The following is a 23,672-nucleotide window of genomic DNA, read 5'->3' as shown; positions in this document are numbered from 1 at the left end:
GAGATGAGCGCTGCAACCCCAGAGTCAGCCACGACTGGACCTAATAGTCAGGGGTCCCTTTACCTTTACCTAGTTTTGAACCACGCATCAATCTATCCTCTACCTACAAGCAAGAGACATAAACAGAGTTCATGAAGGCTACTTAGGGGTTCAAAGCAGGACTCAAGAACAGTGTGGCTTGGGAAAAACTCTGATAGTGACATGGAGGGAATGTAAATGACTAAATTCCTATTCCACTCTTCCTTCTCCCTCCATGGAGTTCAGAGCAGCAGGCACAGGTCTCCAATCCTCACCTCCTTTTACGCTTTACAACAACCTTGCGAGGTAGACTGGGTTTCAGGCTTCAAGGCCACCTCCGTTTCTGCTGAGACCAGGTTTATCCTGCAAGGAAACCTCCTGCGTCTCTGCCCCCCGGAGCAAGGGAAGAGATCCAATCCCAGGTGGGGTAAGATAAGAGCCCCATCGGCGCCTTTTAGCGGCGGGGACACCCTACCCATGAGTAAGGAGACGACCTCAGGGAGCAGGCAAGCGTAATGTAAAAGAAATCCAAATCACAGTAATGCACAAATGCGGTTGCACAGGCGGACGCTCTTAAAAGAAATAAAGACAACTTTATTGGACCGAGTAGCACACGGCATGTTACGCCCCATCGTGTCCGACAGATGAAGCTGATAAAACAGGCGTGGGGTGTTGTTGTTTTCTGAGAGAGAAGGGAAGGGGGTTTCAACATCCATTTGAACAGGCAATGATATGCCTCAGAGTCACAAGGGGCGAAGTGACAAAAATCCACGGCACGGCACATCGAGATGGGCGGCTACAAGGATGTTTGGGCAGGTCCAGAACCCAACCGTGTATTCATTCATTCTCTCTCTCTCTGCGCCAGAAACAAGTCATGGATGTGGCTGCGCGAAGCAGATAGTCCTCAGTTGTCCCGCCTCCGGTGACGGGAGGTAATGGCAGTTAGTCCCGGCGTTGAATGAGAAACCAGTCCCACTCACTTCTTGAGGCTGACTTGGAGCTTTTTAAAACAGGTCCAAGGCGAGGGTTGTCTTCCCCACCCCCCAATTTTTTAAAAAACGCCAGAACTTGCTGCTTCCTTAAAACCCAGTCAAAGCAAAGTCATTAAATCGTAACACTATAGAAAGAACCCCACCTCCTCTCACCTTCAGCTCGAAGAGCTGATTTTCCCCCATGGAAATTGGGGGGAGGGGGTTTGGGGTTTGGTGGGTGTGGAAGAATACACTTAAATACAACTTCATAAATATTAACATTATGAAAAAAAAACCAAAAAAAAAAAAAAAAAAAAAAGCTTGTGTTCTTTTCCTCCTCGAGGGACAAAAATAGACGATTCTGGGGATGTTTCCGAAGAGTCAAAGGGTGTCTAATATAGACATTTACTTAAAATAGAACTCTTAAAGAGAATTGTGGAGAGGGCAGGGTAAGGCAAGGAAGTAATTCCTCCAAACACAAAGCTGTGTTGTCACCTGGAGTTCTGTATGGCTAGAAAAACTGCAGGAATTTAACTACTTTTCTGCATTATGAATGCAAAATAGGATTTGTCCCTGTCGCCACTTTTTTTTAAAAAAAAAAAAAATAGAATCAACCAATTATTCCTGACATGTCGGCATACTTCCTGATCTCCTCATCGTATCTAAGAGATCAGGAGTGCTCCGTTCGTCCTTCCTCCCCTATTCAGGGTTAAACAAGGTACACTTGTCAAGCCTAGGCCAAGTATAATGGCTAACCCTGGTTGTCCCTAAGGTGCAGCCCACCTGTGAAAAGCTAACCATGGGTAGTCAAAAATTGGCTACACCCACAGCAGGCACTGAAAAAGGGGAGGGGGTATGTGAACTTGTGGGGCACTCCCTGTCCCTTACAGAAAAAAAGCGTTTTGCTTCAAGTTTAGGTTCCGGTGGAACTTCCACTATACACCAACATTTTAAACAGAATAAAACTGACCTGTCTTCATAAGCCTCTAAGCTTCTTACTGTGATTACTGACAGCAAGGGGGATATAAAAAAATACATTTAGGAGAAATATAAATTCTCTTGGTGGAATTCTCTAGGGAGGAAAGGGCTGTCATGATTTCAACTTGACCGTATATGTAGAATATTAATTTTTTTTTATAAAAAGAAACCAACCCAAAAGTTATTGGCATGACACAAGTTCCAAACTGCCAAAGGGGCTCCTGTTTGGAAAGTTTAGTGATTCTCTCACTAAGGTTTTATGCTGCCTTCTGCCTCACGCTCTCTCCCCCTAGTTTAAAGACCTAGTTGCTTTCTTCAGAGTCGAAGGGCATCACAACTTGGAACGCGATAGAAAACTTTCACTACGTACAAAGGAGGAACTTGGCTGTTTTTATAAAGCAAAAGGAGCTGGAAAGCCTCGGTGCTAAGATCTGAGCACAGATATATATGTGTGTATATATATGTATAATTAAAAAGAAACAAACCAGAAACCAGGGAATTTCAAAATTTTCTTTTTTTAAAAAGGAGGTTTATAAGTCTGGAGTCCCTTAAAGGACTTAATACTGAGAAAGGGAGGTGTCTTCCTCCCTCACAAAGGCCAGGGGGGATTAAGTTTGGTCCGCTAGTAAAATGCTGAAGGCTTAAAAACCAGCATCTGACCGTCTTTGCTTCTGAGCAGACGTGCTTACAGTAGAGTTTAAAGGGGGCGAGGTGCTATCGCTTGCGCTAAAATAAAAATCAAGATTTAAACATTAGCAAGATGTCCTTGGATGTGTGACACACACCCCTTCGCCCCCACCAAGAGGATAGTTTCTCCCTTGGAAAAAAGGCTGTTCTTGGTGCGTCAGAAGTTTCTTGACCTAAAAACGACATACGTTAAAAAAAAAAAAACCTAAAAAACCAACACCCCAATACGGCAGTTTGAAGGGGGGGGGAGTTTTAAATACAAGTTAAAAATAAAACGTCAACGTTCATCCTTTTGCTAAGCGTTCCAAGACCAACAGACACCCCTGATCCCCCCCCCTTCTGCTCCCATGGAGGATCGGGAGCAGAGAGGAGCCCCTTCGCAGCATCAAGACATTCTCTGCTCAGGCATTTGGGACCACCTGGAAGGGTACCTGTCCCTTCTTGAGACACAGCCTGGAAAACCCCTGTGGCTCAGGGAAGCTCTTCCGCCTGCGCCAGAGGAAACCTGGGATCCCCCATCAGAGACCCGGCGGGCTTCAGGAACGTTGGCGGATAACACTACTTTGCCGCAGGTGTGTGAGAGAGGGGCTGAGCCCCCCGTTTTGTCTGTTCAGATCAGTTAAAAGTTCTAGGTATCAGCAGCCTGGGAAGGGCTGGAGGTTCAGTGCTCCACAGACAACGCAGAGAGCATGGGGGAAAGTCTTCCGCTCACGTCTAAAGAAGGAATCCACCCCAAGATATTTCACTGCAAAAAAAGAAAAAGAAAAGGGAGTTAGGCAGGTTTCAGGAAGGTCGTGCCTGCAGCTTAGGCGGAGATTTCTGTGGTGGAGTGATGCATTGCAGGAGAAAAGGATATGCCATTTTTGGAAGGAAGCAAACTGAAATATCCTTGGGAAGAAATGAGGATTTTTTAAAAAGTGGAAAGTAGTACCAGTTCTGGATGAGGGGGATCAGAGAGTGCAAACCCTGAATCCATTTCGGTTCTGATCTTGTGGGGTTTTATTTAACTACTGTGGCTAAAACAGGAACTTCTCTTGTGCTACCCTGGAAGTGGGAGCTACCTTAACAGGTCAGCTGCGAGCAGCAGCGTAACTCTGGAACTCCCTGCCTATTGACATCAGCAACTTCTCTGTACTCTTTTTGGTTTAGACTACATTTTTGTTTAGACAGGCCTTCCTAGACATAGATGCAGAATGTGGATGTATGTTTTAATGTGTTTTTAGCTGATGTTTCTCTTTTGAACATTTTAATAGTTGTTTTTACTGATACAGTCGTACCTCTGAAGTTGAACAGAATCCGTTCCGGAATACCATTCGATTTCTGAAACGTTCGGCTTCCGATCGGCTGCAAGAAGCTCCTGCAGCCAATCAGAAGCTACGGAAGCCTCGTTGGAGGTTCGGCTTCCAAAACAACGTTCAAAAACCAGAATACTCACTTCTGGTTTTTGATCGTTCAGGAGCCTGAACATTCAACTCCCAAGGCGTTCAGGAGCCGAGGTACGACTGCAATTCTATTGTTTTATTCTCCTTGTAAACTGCTTTGGGATTCTTCTGTAAAATTTATTAAACAAATAAGCACAGGTAAAGTCAACAAGCGGCCGCCTAGGTCTAACAGCGAGTTCCAAGAGTCCAATGCAGTTGCCAGGAGGGCACCAAGCTGGCGACCCGTCCTTCCTGTAAAAAAAGGACAACTTACAAAGCTGATCTCCGTCTCTGGCAAGTCTTCAAATTGCTCCGTCAGCTCAGAGGGACGTCCTGGTGCGGAGGGTCCTGGAGAAATGCTGGGTGGGGGCAGAGGGGAGAGAGGGGAAAAAAAAGATGCTTTAAAAAGGGGCACTATATGACGTGTGGCCTCCCCAGGTTACACTGAAAAGGCTGCTCAAAAACAGGACTGGTGTTCATTTATGCTACCAGCTTTCAGGGTCAGGTGTTTGCTACAAAGGCATCCCTTTCCTCCCCATAAGTGGCCAGCTGGTCGGTAGTAAGGACCTCTCCCCCGAAGAACCCCACAGCTGTATCAGGACAAAGGAGGTTCATCTTGTCTAGCTCCCTGTCCTCACAGAGGAGGAGACCATCAAGATGCAAGGAACTTCCCGTTGGTTCCCAGAGGGGTCTCAGGGCTGCTGAGTCTTTCCTTTGCCTCCACTGCAGGAAGGGGAAATATCAGCTCCTTGCTGATTAGTTTAATCCACAACATGCAGAAAAAAATCTCAGCCAAACCAACTGGTAAAAACCAAAGCTTGAGAAAGTTTGACCTTCTCATTCATCATTTCCATGGAGGGTGGTGGGGAGGGGGCGTTTGTGAAGTTAAAATTTTTATTGCTGGTAACAAGAGTAGCTCTTGAAGCACACGGGGATGAAAGGTGGGGTCTTATTTCTGTATAGCTGCTTGCTTAGCCCTTCCCAGGTTCCTGTTGCTCTTTCTCTGATCTCGCTTCTTTTGAATCCACTTAACTTCTCCAGACCAACTCTCTGCCTCAACCTGAACCAAGAGAGAGTTCAGCTGCAGACAGAAGCTGATCGCACTAGAGGGAGAAAGTCTGTGTCTTGGCTGCAATCGCTTCCAGCTGCAGGTGGCAGTTTGATGGGATCTGGGGCTCTTCTATAAAAAAATAAGAATGGCTGCAAGCAGGAAACCTCCCCTTCTCCCTGATGAACTAGCTTTCTGCATGCAGGAGAATTAAAACTGTGCAAAAGTCTTGAGTGCAGAATTACCGGCTGAGCGGGAATTAGACCTTGATTAATGTGACTCAACACCCCGAGAGAGAAAAAAAAGGGGGGGGACCAAATCCAAGGCAGTTTCCAACTTGCAATAAGCCCAACATGCAATTCCATGCTGGGGGGGACTGTGCCTTAAGGGATGGGGATGACCATCATCTGTGGCCCTGCAGAGATTGCTGGAACTCCCAACTCCCATCAACCAGCACAGCCAACATTCAGGGATGATGATGATGATGGGAGTTGTAAGTCTGGCAACATCTGGAGGGCCAGAGGTTCTTCCCATTCCTGGGTATTATTGGGACACCGCACATTGATGGCTTCCTTGTCTGACAGGGTGAGTTTTTCACCTACTTGGGAGAACGTTGAACTAGCTACCTCTGAAGATAAGCTGTTTTCCTGTGACCTATGTGGAGATCAAGAGACAGACCTTTCATCATTCCTGAGACGGCTGTACTCTATTAAACACACACCAGTGACCCCCCAACTCCTTCCCTTCCCCCAAGATCTTCCGGGTTAAGGAAACCTCTCTCTTAAAAATCAAGAGGCAAGTGATGGCAGCCTCTCTAAAATGTGCTGCATTTCTATAGCCTGTTTCAGCTGAGAAAACACACTACGTGCTGCGACAGCCAAAAAGGGAGATGGCAGAATAGGGGGCTATTTGTGTAGCAAGGGACAAAGTGAAGTGAAGGCTTCTTAAGGAAGAAGACTGCTTTAAAACACAATTGTTTTGCCGGCTTTTTAAAGCCTACTCCCGGTCTTTCAACCAACGCATGTGCAAAACACAAACTGGCCTTTTCACAAGGTGGCACAAATCCCTAGCTCCAATTTCTCTCTCTCCCCCTCCCCCCAATCTTCACAGGGGCTGGGAGAAGCTCCTCAAAAATGGGGCAATGGGGGTTATCTAAAAGTAGATGAGAAAGAGGCGAAGGAAGAATGTGTTGTGGAAGAACCCCGAGGGGTCAGTGCAAGGCAGGGAGGCGGCCAGGCGAATTGCTCACAGCCAACGCGGTTTCCCTGCCTTTGAAGCTGCGGCACCCAAACTCCCGAACACAATCCCCAGGGAGGCTCCCCTTGATGCTGTTTTGAGGACAGGATAAGCTGCCTTGGTTTCCCCCAGGTGTTTTTGACCCTGCCTTTTCATTTCTGTGCAGTCTTCGCACACCTCTCTCAAAACGTATCATTTGTATGTTTTGATTGTGGCTGTTGTTTTCTTAAGATGTCCTGGGGGGGTCTATCTGAAGTGTAAGGCGGAAACCCCCAAAATAAAAGAAGTTGGCTGACAGGAGCTTATCATGCCTTATTTATTTCTTTAATCCCACAATCTGTTCCGAGCCCTACAGAGAAAGGGGTGCTAAAAACCGGATTCAGATGCACCTGCCTAAGGGCTTCCTGGTTTGTGTAAAGACAGACAAAGCAAGGCGGTCTCTACCTCCCTTAAACTATAAGCAATTTTCTTTTCCTTTTGGAATAGCTTTCGAGCTTGTAAATAAATAGAACAAAAATGCCCCACCGGCTGGTCTGCGTATGTCTCATCTCACCTACGGCTACTGCTGAGGCTGAACCTGGTCTTGCTAGAACACATGTCTGCATAGCTCTGCCTGTAACCTAGGCAAAGATTAAAAGGGGAAGGGGGAAGGGTTAAGTGCATCATTCTATGTGGGCGAGACTGAAAACACAGCTGGACACCAAGCTGTGAGAAACCCAAGGAAGCCGTCTGAACAGCAGTGAGACCCAGCCTTTAGAGTCTGCTTTCTGGGGCAGCTAAAGGAGGGCTAGAAGTCTGTATGGCTGACTGAGTAGGCAGGGAGGTGGGAATAGCAGCTTCGCTGGATCAGACCAATGGCCGATCTCAAATCCAGTACCCTTCTTTCCCATAATAGTTAGCCAGATGCCTCTGGGGATCTGTTCAGTCCACATTGTGGGGTACTCTCCATCCCAGGTGTGGGTAGGCTGGGCAACAGGAACCTTTGCAGGATGGTTACAGGTGATGGGGAGGGCAGAGAGCTGACAAGGCATGGATTCCTGCTCTGCCCCTGCCCCGTACAGTCACAGCAAAGAGGCATTTCAGCACAACGTAAGAATAATCCAAACACCATCCAATCAGGACAGCAGAAAAGCCCCTCCTCAAGTTCAAAGGTGAAAAAGAGACAGCTACTAAACCACGGTTCAGGTCTTGGCCCCCCACCCCTCACCTAGGGAAGGAGGTCTCTGGAGTCGGATCCTTTGAGGTACCTGATTTGTGCACTTCCACTCCTATCGACCTAAACAGAGAAATAAAAAGAGAAAGAGATGGAGAGCATGCCTGATTCTCGGTGGCAAGGATCTAGGAATCTGAGCTGCTTTGCACAATACTTTTTTGAAAAGGAGCAAAAAAACCAAACCCAAAACAGCTGGCATGGCTGAACCAAGAAAACAAAAAAGTTCATATATATTCTCCCTCTTTTTTTCTACTTTATCCTGGAGAAGAATCCCACCCCTGCGATTCACAATCCAATTTCCAAGCTGCTGATTCAGCAAGAGATGCCAGTAAAATGTTAATCTTTAGTCCAGGAGGGATTTCCCCCCCACCCTTAAAAATAAACCACCAGCAGGTGGAGCTGCTAATTAACCCCCAACCCAGCATCACCCCCTTTTTATTTCCTTAAATCTCCTCTTCTCATCTTCTTGTTACATACAGGAGACGGGGGTGGAAATGGGGGTGAGGCTGGGTTGGGGATTGGGGAGAAGGGAAGGAACATTACATGAAAAGGGTGGCGAGAGAGAAATCAAGCTAGTGTGGTATATTTGTGTCAAGAAAGCGCAATTGCATTTCATCCAGTAAGGTGCAAAAGGGGGGAGAAGCAAGACAAGACTGACTTTTAAACCACAACTGATGAGTGACTTCAATTAAGCACCCTCAAAAAACCTGACAGCTCCCTACCTGAAGCTGTGATTTCCCTCATCTCTGTCTATTCATGCCACGCAAATTTTTATTTTAAAAGGGGAGATTCCCAAATGCAGGAGCTGACTCAGGTCACAAGGCCCCCGAGCAAAACTGCTTTTGGCAAAGAGCCTGTTGCAATTAAAACAGGGTTGTTGGTGTTTTTTTAAAGCTAGTTGTAAATGGCAATACCGCTGGTCATGCAGCTGAAGACTAAGCTTAGAAGGGGGGGCTGGGCTAAGTACAGGATCAGTTTTGAACTTGCATGCCAAAATCCTCTTGCCCCGCAAAGGCAAATCTTGGGATAATGAAGATGTTGCCAAGGGTCTTTGTGACAAAACAGCCAGTCTACATTGGTGTTCTGCCTGGAGACTGGGGCATCTAATGTGAATTGCAGCCTGCTTGGATGTTTCTTCCTAAGCAAGGGGAAGTTGCGAGGGAGAAGTGAAGTCCTGATCCTACAGCTTCTCGTAACACCCCCTGAAAAGCCCTTGGGGAGCTCTAAGAACAGCAAAAGTCTGTCTGCTCTAGTTTCCCGTCCCAAGCAGATGCCTTCCCTGAAAAGCTCACAAACAGGATGTTTTTAACACTCAATTGGGAGCCACCCAGAGTGGGGAAACTGGGGGACTCAGCCAGATGGGTGGGGTATAATAATAATAATAATAATAATAATAATAATAATTAATATTATTAGAGCCCCCTACACACCCACACCCCTGAAATTCCATAGCTTCCTGCCTCTGAACCTCGGGTGTGGCCTGGTGTCTGTGTCCCTCATCTCCCTGTTGAACTTCGACTTATAGTAGACTAAAGGTCAGCGAGAGCAGGCAGACCCCAAACCCACTCCTTGAGGGATGCCAGCTGGCCCACCAGCTGCCAGCTTCGAAGGCAAAAAGAAGGGGGGGGGGGAGAATACAAACCACAGCCAAATAAATTTGCTCTATTACAGGGGAGGGGAGGGACCAAAGGATTTGTGCAGCACACCTCAGTCACTTTCCCAAGGCACCCACTTCCCATCAGGGAAAGCCAACTGCAAATCTGGGCTGCTATGACTACTGCCTGCAGATCCTCAGCCCTAGATCGCAGGATGCGACAGTTCATTTTGTAATAAAATAAACCCAGCCTCACTATGAACAGTCTTATGGCAGACTGGTTTCTACACATACACACATGGAAAACAAGAAGCCAGCAGCCGGGCCCAGCCTTACCTGTTGGCTGGTGAATCGTGGCTTCTGCTCCCCAAGGAGGAGGTGGATAAGGTTGTGGCAGCTGAGTCGCTGTTTATTTCCTCTGCAAGGGGAGTGTGGGGGAGAAGGTCAGGGCGGCCCAGCTGGGAACCTGAAGAAGAGGGAAAAGGGGTGGTCAAGCTTTAAAGCTGTAATTTGAAGACACTGTAATTTGTAATTTGTAATTTGGCATCTTCATCCTCCCTGTTCTTCCTTTCATGTCTTAGTATGGAACCTGCCAGGATTTCTACCCTTGGGTGCTCACCCACTCCCAGCTGGGGGAACCCTTGGCGTTGTTCCGTGCTGTAGATGGGAGAGGCTTCCTCAAGAGATCCCTGCTTCGCTTCAGATAGTACCATAGGAAGCTGCTTTGTACCAAGTCAGAGCTTTGGGCCAGCTTGCATAGTGGTGTCTACACTGATTGGCAGCAGCTGCTCTCCAGAGCTCCATGGCTCTCTCTCTCAGCCCGGCCTGTAGACGCCATTGGGGATTGAACCTGGAAGAAAACGCTCTATCCACTTCCTCTGGGTCTCTGCCCTACCCCACTCCATCCCAGACTACAGTGGTGCCCCGCAAGACGAACGCCTCGCAAGACGGAAAACCCGCTAGACGAAAGGGTTTTCTGTTCTGGAGGCGCTTCGCAAAACGAATTTCCCTATGGGCTTGCTTCGCAAGATGAAAATGTCTTGCGAGTTCCTGCGGGGTTTTCCCCCTTTTCCCCCCCCTTTTCCTAAGCCCTAAGCCGCTTATCAGCTGATCCGCTAAAAGCCGCTAAACCGCTAATAGTGCTAATCTGCTAAGCTGTCAATGGGCTTGCTTCGCAAGACAAAAAAACCGCTATACGAAGAGCCTCACGGAACGGATTAATTTCGTCTTGCGAGGCACCACTGTAGTTTGAACCGCATCATGCTGACAGAGACAAACAGAAGCCCCACCCCTGGCTAAATCCACCACTGGGCTGAGCCATTACGCACGGAAGGGGCATGAAAGCATCTGAACAAAAGAGTCTGGCCCCCCAGCAAGTCTTTCCCCTGTCTCTGCGGAGGGTTCTCATGCAAGGAGCATGAAACCTCCCCTCCTGAAGCATGGAATGCTGCAGCTGAGGAAGTGATGAAGACAACTCCGGGTGTCGCCGCGGCTTGTCAGGCTGGGACAGGCAGGAAGGCCTTGGTCCTGACATGCCTCCTCGTCCTCCCCACCCCCCCCAAACCTCTGGGGAGCCACCAACCTTGCTCGACTTCCGCCTCCATCGTGAACTGCGCTTTTGCCTCGCACAGCCCTTGCACCTGGGATGGGGCGCCACCCTGGCCTGGCCGCCGGGGAGGTCCTGCACCAGACCGGCTCTTTTTCGAAGGGGAAGATTTAACTTGGAAAGGGAAAGAGAAACCACAGACGTGTATACCAGATGCAGCCTTATTGGCAGCCTTTGTCTTGCCTATTAAGCAAGGCACAAGGCTTAACACACACAAAATATATTGGGGTGGGGTTTAAGGATACTCAAATCACTTGAAATAGAAAGCCTTTTAAGTAGCTGTGACTCAGCAATAACCAAGTTAGGACCACTGGGGAGGAAAATGGAACTGAAATGCCCAACATACTGTAGTTTAGTGGTTTCCCAGGGTCTTGAAGGGATGCTCTCTTTGGGGGTTTGCTGAGCAAGACCCTTTTTTGTAGTGGGCAGAGTGCTGAACTAGGATACGGGGGAGACCCACAGTACAAATCCCCACTCAAGCCAGGAAGCTGCCTGGGTGTGACCTTGGGGACCAGTCACTGCCTCTCAGTCCTCTCAAAGGGCTTTTGTGTGGACTATGCGAGGAAGGGGAGAACCACGAGTGCCACTTTGAGCTCCTTAAGAGAAAAAAGGTGGCATAGAAATGCAAGAAATAAATGAAACAGATAAGGTGTTAGGCCTGCACCTTCACCTCAAGGCATGGGGCCTGATCACTGGCTCTGAAGCCGGGGCTGCAGGAGCTGCCTTGTTCCAAAGTCAGCCCACTGGTTCATCGTCACCAGTGTCACGTGCTCAAACAGGCAGCAGCTTTTGGAGGTCTCCTCAAGCCAGGCAGCTTTAACCAGATAGGCTGGATAGTCAACCCAGGGGCCATCGACAGGCAAAGCCTGGCACTGTGACCGAGCTTCAGCCTCTCTCCCTAAGTGGCTTCTCGATCACCTGCGGCCTTTTGGGCGCTGTTGGACTCCCGTCAGCCAGCATGGCTATTGCTTGTCAAGGTTTTTTAGAAGCTCCAATGGTTTCTTATTGTCTAACTCTGCAATTCTTTTTAATTTGTACTGCTCTAACTTTTTGATGTTTGTCTCCCTGGGCTCCTTTGGAAGGGCAGAAAGTAATAATAATAATAAAAATAATAGGAATGATGATGCAAACATCTGGAGAGGCAAATGTCCCATGGCCTGGGCTAAGAACTGCTTAGATCATGTACCATCCAGTATGGCAGGGTTTACTTTGGGTCCGGTGGGAATCCTTCCAAAGCACCGACGCAGCAGAATTGTCATGCTATTTTCAGAGGGGGCCCAGAAAAGCCTGCTAGAGCTCTACCCGCCCAGAACAGGGTATGTTTGTGACCAGTGAACCTAAGTAACTTACAAGGGATTTTCTTGAAGACAACGTTACACATGAACCGCTGGAACCTTTCCGCATAAAAACTGGGCCGGTGAACCGAAACCGTGTCCTGCAAAACAGCAATGAAGAGGCAAACAGCAAAGAGTCACATCAAGTAAACAAGGATGAAAGCAGGTGTGAGGGACTTTAAACAAAAAATCAACCAAGGCAACAAAATTTAAATCGGAATAAAACCAGCAACAATTTGCCCACATAGTACAAAAAAGCCACCTCAAAAGCTGACATCTATGCAATACATGGCCAGAAAAAAACTGACCAGAAACTGATAATTCATAACAAAAGGGCCCATTGTACGCCAGAAAAGAAGTCAAAAACTGGTGCCCAAAAAGATGTTTGGTGTCAGGTGGGCTTCTCTGGAGAAACCACCCCAAAGCATTAAGGAGAGTTCACCCCAAAAGCTTCATTCTATTTACTGAAAACAACAACAAATTATTACACCATCTAGTTCTAGGAAGAAACCCAAGGCCGCTAACAAATAAAAAAACACCACAAAATGACTGGATCCTTGTATCTGCAGGCTCTGGTTTCCCCCCACCCCCCAAAGAAATGACAGCCCAAAATGACATACAAAAGCGGGGGGGGGGGATAGCATTCTCTCCCCTCTCCTTTACACCCCCCTTTCCTCCCTCTTCAAACGAAAAGCAAATAATCGTCACCACCCAGCACTTCCCAGACAAGACAGAACAGCAAGAAGCAGTGGGTTTTGGCTGCTCACCCCATCATGAACAAGGGCTTTCCACGAGTGCTCCAACTTCTTAATGAACCTAGTAAGGAAGATTTTGAAAGGTGGGGACAAGTTAGCCTCACAGATTTTAAAATCAGTGCATTTTTTGGAGGGAGAGAAGACAAAGCAACCTTCCACTCTTCCTAACCCCATGTTTTGTCCGCTGGCCTGCCATCCATCTTGCCTGTAATCCAAGCCTCCCAAATTCAGCTTCCTTCCAGAAGGACGCTCTAGGCCTCGCCAGGAGGATTACCTTGCCTGCTCCTGGATCCCCTGGTTTTGCTATTCCCCCAATTCTTAATAAGTAAAATGGCTGATTCTAAGCATGTCTGGTTAGCCTCAAATCTCAAACACAAAGCAGGCTGATTTCTACTTTTGTAGTTTTTTCCTCCAAACACATGCACACATTCCTCACTCTGAAGTTTAACTGGCTGCAACTCACCACTGAGTGGTTTGTTGCCTTGACGCCACAGAAACACTTTGCTAACCATGCAATAAGCTGAGAAAATTCCTGGCCAGAGCAAGCCACCGCCTGCTCCCTTTCCTCTCGCCTGCCTTCCACCCCATGTTATCACTTCCTGTACACTTCCCTCGGCACAACAACTCAACCTGATGTGCAGCCTAATTTGCGAGGGCTTGCCCGCTTAGCCTGCTTCGTCAGTCTTAATTACTTCCAGCGAGCAGGAGATTCATCGCTTGCCCGTCGCCATTTCTTAGGCGGCAAAGGCAGCCCTGCACCTCTTTGGGCTCCCCTCTGACGGCTTTAACTGTCGGCCTTTGGCCTGCTGAACTGATTGCCTCTGCATCTCCTCATAACCACAGTAAGTTTTGTATCTGGGGGAATGCAAGGCAGCAGTTTTCCATGGACTTGAGATAAAATCCCAACGCAGAAAAGCTCAACCCCTTTCAGAGGGGTCCTCTAACTTCTGGATGGGAATTGGGAGTCTAGCCACATCTGGAAAGCCAGCGGTTAGCCACATCAGAGGTGGGGAACTATTTGTCAACCCAAGGGCTATTTTTTTTCTGCATGGCAAGACTTTGGGGGTGAGGGCACACACACCAGTGGTGAGTGGGGCCAGAGGTCGGAGCAGGAGGGACAATGGGCCGGTCTTTGTATAATAATAATAATAATAATAATAATAATAATAATAATAATAATAATAATTTATTTATATCCCGCCCTCCCCAACTGAAGCCGGGCTCAGGGCAGCTAACAACAATAAAATAATACAACATTCTAAAATCATTTCATTATAAAATTAATTCAAATCAAATTGATGGCAACCATTGGGCTTGAGTTCTGTGAAGATTGCCAAAGGAGGGAGTCAGGCTGTCCCCTGGCCAAAGGCTTGGTGGAACAGCAGGCCCTGCGGAAAGATGTCAAGTCCTGCAGGGCCCTAGTCTCTTGTGGCAGAGTGTTCCACCAGATCGGAGCCACGGCCGAAAAAGCCCTGGCTCTAGTTGAGGCCAGCCTATGCAGATGCCGAAAACCTTTACACACACAAAGGCACCTCTCCCCATCCAGCCAAGCGAGAGGCACGATCACAGTTCTCAAGAGGAAGAGTTCCTTTGTTGGGTGAGTCCTAAGGGCTGGGCAGAGAAGCCCAAAGGGCTGCATTTGGCCTTCAGCTTTTGCCATCTGTGCTGGTCAGGGATGATGGGAGTTGTACTCCAGAAACCTCTGGAGGGCCCCAGGTTGTCAATGGCTGGACGAAGTGGCAGGAACATAAGAAGAGACCTGCTGGATCAGGCCAATGGCCCATCTAGTCCAGCATCCTGTTCTCAACATTGGCCGACCAGATGCCTGTGGGAAACCCACAAGGAGTGTTCCAGCACAACAATCACTTCCTGGAGTTTCCAGCAACTGGTATTCAGAAGCAATGCTGCCTGCAATTGTGGAAGCCGAGCAAAGCCATCACGATACAAAGTTGGAGACTCCTCACCTGTAAGATTGCAGCACGTCGATGATCCCCACGTAGAGAAGCAGCCTCTCCCCCTTGGCGTTCCGGGCCGGGATCCCTCCCATTCTGGGCGAGAGAAAAAGAAAAAAGAGTCGAGTCTCAGAAGGTGGCCCAGCCCAGCCAAAAGGCATTTTCACCCACTGCTCCCACCCCTGTGGTTCAGCCCCACGCAGAGCCCACTGGCAACAGTTGGGCCTGGCTTGCCACTTGGCCAAATGCCCACACACAAAGCGGGGAAAGGACTGGCTCGCAGCATGAGAACAGCCAGGTCAACAGTTTTGGGGAGAGGCATTTGGAAAGCTCTTGAACAAAAGGCTTTGTGAGGTTTGAGGTCGAGATAACCGCTGCTCAGCTGTCACACGGTCTTCCCCAACCCGCTGCTCCCTCCGGTCATTTGAGATGAACGACTCCCGGAAACCCCCAAAGCAGCTGGAAATGCACTGAGTTGGGCTGGTTTAACGGCTGATCTAAGGAGCCTCCGAGGGGAAGGAGCAGCTCACAGGATCCAAGGCCTGGACTTCACAAGACAACACAGAGGACGGAGGTTAGCACCTCTCCCCCTAGCATCTGTCTGCCCCCCCCCCCCCCGGTCATGCCTCCTATAGGTTAGAATTATCAATCCAAGCATCTAAATCTTATTGGGATTGCATGACCTCTTCTGAATTCAGAGCAATTTAGCTTCAGAGACCTGCTTCTGAAACATAACTGATCTGGCATAGGGCAGCTTCCTTGGAGATAACAGATATAGGAGGAAAAGTGAAGACTGTAGCAGGTGAACTTTCTGGGGCCCCCATTTCAAAGGCTAATGGTTGAGGTGATGCCAAACCCCACAAGCCCCCTGAAATTTAGAGCTCCAACCTGCTCTCTAGGACAGCTACAGGCCACTCTTCCCATCAGCATGAAATGTTGCACAAAGCTAAATACGCAGATGTCCTTCATCTGCATAATTCAGTGCAGGCAACAAAACCAGGATCTTCTCGAAGGGACTCAGATCTTGCTTCTCGCCTGGTTGGCTGGGCACCCCCGTTCCAAAGCGGCCAGAGACTTACTGGTCATCCGTTTCAATGGTGCCGCCTCGCCGGGCTTCTCCTTGGATGGCCTCCATCGCTGTGGAGTACAGGGCCTTCTGGGGGGCTGGACGCCGCGTGTCTGCCACGGCCGCCCCATCCGCCATGGCGCGCTCCCGCTGAGCCAGGTCGAGGTTGTGGACTGCCACGAGCAAGCTGTAGTCCATGATTTTGAAGCTCTGCAAAACCTGAAATATCAAAAGCACACAGGTAACAATGCCGCCGGTATGTTCTAAAAACCAGGATCTAACTAGATCGAGGTATGGGGAACTTGTGGCCCACCCCTCTCCATGGGAGCTAGAATCCAGCTAGATTTGCCAAGCATCAAATTTCCTTCCCCTGAGCTAGCAAAGGGGAGTCTGTGCGATGTTGTTTGTTCCTAGCCATTTTTTTTAGTACAGTGGAACCTCAGTTTTCTAACATAATCCATTCTGGAAGACCGTTCGACTTCTGAAACATTTGAAAACCGAGGATCAATGGGCGGTCAGCAAAACCCATTGAAAAAATGGACACAGCGGAATCTGTTCGACTTCCAAGGCATGTTCAAAAATGGAAGCAATTACTTCCGGGTTTTCGGCATTCAGGTTCTGAATCGTTCAGCTCCAGAGACGCTTGAAAACTGAGGTTCCACAGTACTCTCTTTACATTTGCAAGCTCCACACCTGGCTCAGAGACCCCAGCTGCCGCAACTCAGTGTTGAGCAGAAGCTGCCTGGTGACCCCCGAGCCTTGGGGGCAAACAACTTTCCTCCTCCCACGTACCAAGCAGTCTCTCTGCAGAGTCTTGCACAAGGCGCTGTACATGTCAGCGTCCAGGAAGAGGCCGTCGGCAATGTCCTGCATGAAATCCAGGTCCTTGTAGGTGGGGAAGACCTTCTCCCGCTCCTTCTGAGAAGCCCGGCGCTTGTAGGTGGAGCCTTTCAGGTCGTACTTCTGGTGCATGCGCACCGAGCGGGGCAGCAGGTTGTTCATCACCACAATCCGGATGTTCTTGCCGCCAGCCTGCACACAGTAGAGGCCGTAGAACTTGGGGAGGAGGGTCCGGGGGTTCTGGTTCAAGTTCTGCAATAGCGGGGGCGGGGAGGGGAAAAAAAGCCAAAGTTTTCATTGCAAAGTGAAAGGGAAATAACGATAATAACAAGTTCAGAGCTGGATAGGGCCAAAAAGTCACCCCTCCCAGAATGAAGAGTAGTTTAAGCATCATTATATTTAATAAAACCTCTCATTCATCGTATGCTGCTTAAAAACAAAAAACCAGAGGGACAACGTCGGATTGTTCTGTCGCATCCCAAGTTGACCAGCTCTTCCTCCCGGCTGACTCACCATGTAGTAACCCGGCAGCAGCTTCTGCAAGAACTCTGCCTCTTTGTGCTGAACTGTTTTGATGATGAACTCGTCGTCGCTGGAGACGTAGAAGATGGAGCCGCTGGCTCCGGAGTTGGAGAGCTCGATGAGGGGCTCACTGCAAAGGGAGCACTGCGGGGAGAGGAAGCAACAGAAGAAATGGAGGAGGACATTCTCACAGGCTTCTAGCCTTGCCTCTCTGGACACAATGCCAGAGTTTCAGACAAGGGGCACCCCCAGCCCCACCCAGAGATGCTAGGGATTAAAACCTGAGAGTTTTTACACGCAAGGCTGAGTTACAGCCCCACAAGAACGAAAGGCAACCGAAAGACATTCCAGTGGCGCTCTTCCTCCAAGCCAGCCCCCAACGCTCAGGGAGTTGCTTGTTCCTGCTCAATGCCGCTCAAATTGTACAGAGACTGATCCTTATCACCCCACCAGAGGAACCTCTGTTCTGCCCGTTTTAAGTACAGAAGTCAGACTGAAGTCTACCCACTCCACCCTGTCGCAACTCATCTCTGTCTGGAGAGAAGATGGGAATTCTTTTCTAAAAGCTATAGGGCACCTGCCTCCACTCACCAGGTAGTCATCCGGCCGGATCCCAAACAGTTCACGGAAATAGCGGAAGGCGACAGGAGCGTAGGTTTTGAAGCGGAAATCGTTGTAGTGATGGGCCGGAGTGAGGTTGCTGCCTTCCCTGGAGATTGAGAGGACAGAGGCAAATGAGAACCACGCTCTTTCTGAGTTGCCGCCATCTGCTAAAAGTGGCTAGTTCTCAAACCTTCTACCTGCATGGTCACTTTCCCTATCAGTGAGTCTGTATCTGTGACTCTGCTATGAAACTGGTACACAGAGCAGAGGGTTCTGGGAAGCCCTAAGGAGCATCGTTGGCCCACACTGGCCCGCTGAGCCTTACCTTCACCCCTGTGTGAGCTAAAGATATGCCCCCAAGAATGTGCCGCAGGGACACCAGTCTGTCATTCATGCGGAACCGCTAGTAAACTTTCCAGGGAGGCCATCATGGTTCCTTGCAAGAGTTTTGTTGAAGACTGCTGAGCTCTGGAGAAACGGTGTCCCTTAGCCTCTGTGCGTCACAAAGTAAAAACAGTGGCGACCCCCCCCCAAAAAGTGGGGCTCTTCTTCTTCCAGTGGGGTGGGAAACTTGCATCCCCCCAGACACTCCTGGACTCCAATGCCCATCATCTTTGATGATTATTCTGTTGTATTTTTATTTCCCCCTTTTAAAATGGTTTGTTTCTTATATTGTGTTCCAATGGATTTGTTCAAAGGCGTTTATTGTAAGCAGCCCAGAAAATGCTATGAAATGGGGTGAGATTCAAATGCTGCAAATAAACTAATGAGAGGTGGAAGCCCAAAACATCTGGGTAACTGCAAGTTCCCTTGGAGGCTCAAGGCCCCTGTGCCTTAATATTTTGTCCACAGCCTCAAATTCTGAGCTACCTAGCCAGCTGAGGTCTTATACTGGGACAGACCATTGGCCCACTGTGTCCAATACCCTGACTACCAGCAACTTTCAGGGAAGCGGCATATTTTATGGAAAGGGCTGTGGTTGAGTGGTAGAGTACCTGCCTCAATCCCCATGGCATCTGCGGCGGGGTGGGGGGAATCCCCTTGGGAAACCCTGGAGTGTTGCTGCCAGTCGGTGTAGACTACACTGAGTTAGATGGATCAATCAATCAAACTCAACCAGCTTCCTGTTTAAAGCATTCCTTTATCTGAAACCATGAGGACTAGAATCTTACTTTATTTTTAGAGGAAAAGTCAGTGGTAAGATCACTGGTGGCTCCCCAAGTTCAGTCCCCGGCATCTCCAGGTACGGCTGGGGATGTCACCTGCCGGCTACTCAGGAGAGCTGCTACCAGTCAGTGTGGACAATACTAAGCTAGTCCGACCAGTGGTCTGACTCGGTATTAGGTAGCATCCTCTGTTTCCTGGGTCTCGAGCCAAGCAACGTGTGTCCTGGAACCTGCTCCCTGAGATGGAAATGCCGGAGGTTGAAGCTGGGAGTTTTTGTGCGACAACCACACACTCTCCCAGGGCTCACAGCCCGGTGCCTGTTTTATTTCTATTGGTTTTGCCATTTTAAAAAAAGTGTCACTGGACTCCCTTCTCCTACGCCCCGCCTGCTGCCTGCACTCAAGAGGGGTAGAACTGGAAAATGTAAAAACACTTACCCCGGGAAGAAGATGCTCTCCACTACGTAGAAGTCTTGCATGAGGACATCTCGTTCTGGCTTGGTGCTCAGGCTCCCCACCGTGTGGGTGATCCCAAGCTGGATGGCACCTTTGAGGGCCGACGAAGTTGTCTGGAGGGGGAAACAAGAGAACTGGCATTAGTGTCTCTTTTGTGGGATTCTGCAAGACACTTCCAAGCACGTTCTTTTGGACGCAAGCGAAGAACATCAGCATTCCACCACACTTTCGGGAACTCCAAATTTTACCCTAACTCTGCTGATTAAAGCATTTTTTTTTTCAAGGTTGAAAACTCCTCTGTAAGAAAATGGGAAAGGGAGAACTGTGGATGATAAGGCTGTTGATAGTTAAACTGTGGAGGAAAAGAAGGTACAGTGGTATCTTGGTTTAAGAACATTCCTGTTTACAAACGAATCAGTTTACGAACTCTGCAAAACCGGAAGTAGTGTCCCGGTTTGAGAACTTTACTTCGGTCCAAGAACGGAATCCGAATGGTGGAAGGGCACTGGTGGCGGCAGGCCTTATTAGGGAAAGTGCGCCTTGTTTTAAGAACGGTTTTGGTTTAAGAACAGACTTCCAGAATGGATTAAGTTTGTAAACCGAGGTACCACTGTACCTTTTATCATATATAGTGGTCATGTAAGGAAATAAAGGCTTTCTGGGACATTATATACAATGAACTGAAAATACATGTTTAAAATAACTTTTGTAAAAAACACAGAAACCTTTTTATTAGGAATTATAGGTATTGATATCCCAAAGGAACAGAAAAGACTCTTTATGTATGTGACAACAGCAGCAGCAGAGATGCCACTAGCCCAGAGATGGAAAGAAGAAAAAGTTCCTGTGAGAACAGGATGCTGGGCTAGATGGGGGCCACTGGCCTGATTCAGCGGTCTTATTCCTATGAGAACTTCACAACACAACACTACTGAACTAGAGTTGACCACAAGATGTGGCTGTGCCAGCTAAGGTCTAAAACATCTGGAGAGCCCAGCTTGGAAAAGGCTGCGTTGGAGCTTACCTACCCTTACCAAGTACAATGGTACCTCGGGTTACATAAGCTTCAGGTTACAGACTCTGCTAACCCAGAAATAGAACCTCGGGTTAAGAACTTTGCTTCAGGATGAGAACTGAAATTGTGCGGCAGCGGGAGGCCCCATTAGCTAAAGTGGTGTCACAGGTTAAGAACAGTTTCAGGTTGAGAACGGACCTCCAGAACGAATTAAGTTCTTAACCCGGGGCACAACTGTATTGTTGTTGTTGTCAAGGTGCACTTAGTGCATTATTACAAGCTGTGCTGCTTACATTTCAGTGCCAAGTGACCCACCAGTTTGCCATCTCCCCTTCCCCATCTATACTGATGTTTAAGCTACCTACCAACTGAAGAAAACACCTATGTCTGATGAGGTACAAACATAAAAGCCTGCTGGATCAGGCCAATGGCCCATCTAGTCCAGCATCCTGTTCTCTCAGTGGTCAACCAGACCAGATGCCTGTGGGGAACCCATAAGAATAATCTGAGCACAACAGCCCTCTCCCCTGCTGTGTTTTCCAGCAACTGGTATTCAGAAGGATTGCTGCCTCCAACTGTGGAAAACAACAACAACAACAACAATAATTATTTATACCCCACTCATCTGGCTGGGTTTCCCCAGCCACTCTGGGCAGCTTCCAACAAAATATTAAAATACTGTAATATATCAAACATTAAAAGCTTCCCTAAACAGGGCTGCCTTCAGATGTCTTCTAAAAGTCTGGTAGTTGTTGTTCTCTTTGACATCTGGTGGGAGGGCGTTCCACAGGGCGGGTGCCACTACCAAGAAGGCCCTCTGCCTGGTTCCCTGTAAGCTGGCTTTTCTCAGTGAGGGAACCACCAGAAGGCCCTCGGAGCTGGGCCTCAGTGTCCGGGCAGAACGATGGGGGTGGAGACGCTCCTTCAGGTATACTGGACCGAGGCCGTTTAGGGCTTTAAAGGTCAGCACCAACACTTTGAATTGTGCTCGGAAACGTACTGGGAGCCAATGTAGGTTTTTCAAGAACACAGCCATCCCAGTTAGCAGCCCTCAATAGCCCTCTCCTCCTCCATGAATTTGTCTAATCCTCTTTTAAAGCATCTGCTGTAAGCAATCACTTCCTCCTGTGGGAGTGAATTTCATAGTTCAACTACAGCCTGCAGAAGCTTCTGCTGCGATAAATCCATCAGCCTTTCAAGGTTCCACAAGACTTTCTGTTGCATTTTTAAATAGGCAGTTTAGTCTGCAAAATAATAAAAGAAGCCCAGCCGCTGCAGAATACGGCAACGGGCTTTTGCTCGGCGGAGCTTCTTAGAATGCATGCAGAACACTGATGCTGAAAAGAACTGTGCCAGTTAGCTACTAAGCCAAGTTCAAGGTGCTCATTCTGGTATTTTAATTGAGATTTTATGGCTGCGTTTTGGCTTTCCTTAAAAGAAAAAGCAATATAACACATCCTTTTGATATAAAATAAATCTGCCTTGGAAACCCTGCTGGAACCTCATGACGCAAACCGTCCCCGTCCCATCCCCCCACAAAAAACATAAAAGCTGCTGCATTTAAGACAAAATCCAAGTAAATATATATATCTGCTACTGACAGGCCCAGATCAGATCACCGCTTATCTTCCAAATGGCTCCAGGCGTCTCCGTCTGCAAGAAGCGCTTACGTACTATACTTTTATCTGGCTTTTTGGACAATTATCGCCTCCAACTGTGGCTCGCAAATATTTAACAAGAGAAGGAGAGGGTGGTGGTGTCCTGGCATTAGGCTTACACACATAAAAACAAACCAACAAGGAGGAAAGATGAAAAGGGGGCAGGGAGTGGAAGAAAAGGCCCTTGAGAAGGTAATTGACAGCTCTTGGCCAGGGCTAGCAATTTGCTAGGAAAGATATGGGTAGCTCTGCTGGTCTATTAGAGGAAACACCACTTTATTTGGATGGACTAACAATTGTGAACAAGCTTTCGAGTTGTCAAAATTCTTCTTCAGGCAGAACGTTAAGCAAAAGGCAGGAGATGGGATAGAAAGAAAATGCTGAACAGTCCCAAAGCCTGTCGTTGGTGAGATTTAAGACGGAACATGGGAGATACTAAGCAGACTTCAGATTATCTTCCTTGGGTTGAAGTTTGTCTGAATCAAGGCTCATAGCTAAACTCTCCCCTCACTGACTATGGGCTGTAACCAAGAACAACCCTTAAGTCAGTGTGTTGCTTAACTGCAGCTCCCATCAGTCCCAGCGAGTAGGGTCAGTGGTGAGGGATCATGATGGGAGTTCAGCAACATCCGGGGGCCAAAGGTTCCTCCCCACGCCTGTCTTAAGTTAGAGGCATGCAGCACGTTGATGGGGACAGGAGAGGCAAATGGTGGAACACCACAAATCAACAGCCAGTTTTGAATGCTGTGAAACAGAGGAATTCACAAAAGGGAGAAACAAGATAAGTCTGTGTATGTTGCAGGACCGAGGAGAAAAACGAAGCTCCAGCTCTATTCAAAACACATGGCTGTCTGGGGGAATGGGTGCGGCCAGGCAAGCCTGCTGCACGGTGCCCAATATTATTCATTGTTTTCTATCGGGCCTGTCTGAGAATGTGATGGAAGGACGCACCCCGACAACGGCCTCACTGGATTCAAGTTCCGTCTCGTTCGGCAATTTCTAACACCAGCCAGGCTGTGCGCCTCTGGGAAACGCACAAGCCAGCCGCAAAGGAGAAAAATCACCTCCCTTTTGCCCTTAGCATCCAGCCTTGGTAGACTTCCTTTGTAGACGGAGGTTCCACTTAGCTATTGGGGGTGAAGGCAAGAGTTTGCTATCCTTCACGAATGCGTAAGAACCCAAGAAGGGCCCTGCACCTGAATCGGGCCAAAGGGAGCCCAACAGCCGGTTCCTGAAGTGGCCAACCAGATGCCCCGATGGAAAGTCAGTAAGCTGTTCCCGAGCGCAACAGCAACTCTCTCCTCTTGTTTGGTTCCCAGCAACAGGCATTCAGAGGCATATTGCTGCCTCCGAGTAGAAGCAGAACATAGTGAATTCCCCTGTTTCGCTATGCCTTGCGTAGGGCTCAGAAGAGCCCCATTGGATCAGGCTGAAGGCTTGTCTAGCTCAGCCTCCTGATCTCACAGGGGCCAAGTGGATGCCCCCAAAGCAGCACAAAAACCTGAGCACAAAAGCAGCATTCCCCCACTTGCA

The 23,672-nt window shown here is 48.5% G+C and overlaps 1 protein-coding gene across 10 annotated transcripts in view; it reads right to left on the bottom strand.

Moving 5' to 3' along the window:
* Positions 1 to 591: 591 nt before the first annotated feature.
* PIP5K1A (phosphatidylinositol-4-phosphate 5-kinase type 1 alpha) overlaps positions 592 to 23,672 on the bottom strand; it is a 45,042-nt gene continuing 21,961 nt past the window's right edge. For 4 of the 10 annotated variants that reach the window (XM_081840999.1, XM_081840991.1, XM_081840998.1 and 1 more), the window contains 15 exons: positions 19,449 to 19,579; positions 17,833 to 17,950; positions 17,233 to 17,385; positions 16,672 to 16,971; positions 15,893 to 16,098; positions 14,826 to 14,909; positions 12,874 to 12,922; positions 12,123 to 12,207; positions 10,749 to 10,886; positions 9,503 to 9,632; positions 7,607 to 7,635; positions 6,913 to 6,979; positions 5,726 to 5,777; positions 4,350 to 4,434; positions 592 to 3,399 (listed from right to left, as the gene is read on the bottom strand). In XM_081840999.1, coding sequence (XP_081697125.1) covers positions 4,396 to 4,434; positions 5,726 to 5,777; positions 6,913 to 6,979; positions 7,607 to 7,635; positions 9,503 to 9,632; positions 10,749 to 10,886; positions 12,123 to 12,207; positions 12,874 to 12,922; positions 14,826 to 14,909; positions 15,893 to 16,098; positions 16,672 to 16,971; positions 17,233 to 17,385; positions 17,833 to 17,950; positions 19,449 to 19,579 — 1,581 coding nt within the window. In that variant the 3' untranslated portion in view covers positions 592 to 3,399; positions 4,350 to 4,395. Of the gene's footprint in view, positions 3,400 to 4,343; positions 4,435 to 5,725; positions 5,778 to 6,912; positions 6,980 to 7,566; positions 7,636 to 9,502; positions 9,633 to 10,748; positions 10,887 to 12,122; positions 12,208 to 12,873; positions 12,923 to 14,825; positions 14,910 to 15,892; positions 16,099 to 16,671; positions 16,972 to 17,232; positions 17,386 to 17,832; positions 17,951 to 19,448; positions 19,580 to 23,672 lie in introns of those variants that run through there. The other 6 variants (XM_081840994.1, XM_081840993.1, XR_014151229.1 and 3 more) reach the window with 6 other exon arrangements.

This window comes from Podarcis erhardii (genome assembly GCF_964252035.2).
Source record: "Podarcis erhardii genome assembly, chromosome: 15".
Classification (NCBI taxonomy): Eukaryota; Metazoa; Chordata; class Lepidosauria; order Squamata; family Lacertidae; genus Podarcis; species Podarcis erhardii.
The sequence above is the reverse complement of the archived record's forward strand: the minus strand, read 5'-3'. Positions and strand labels throughout refer to the sequence as shown.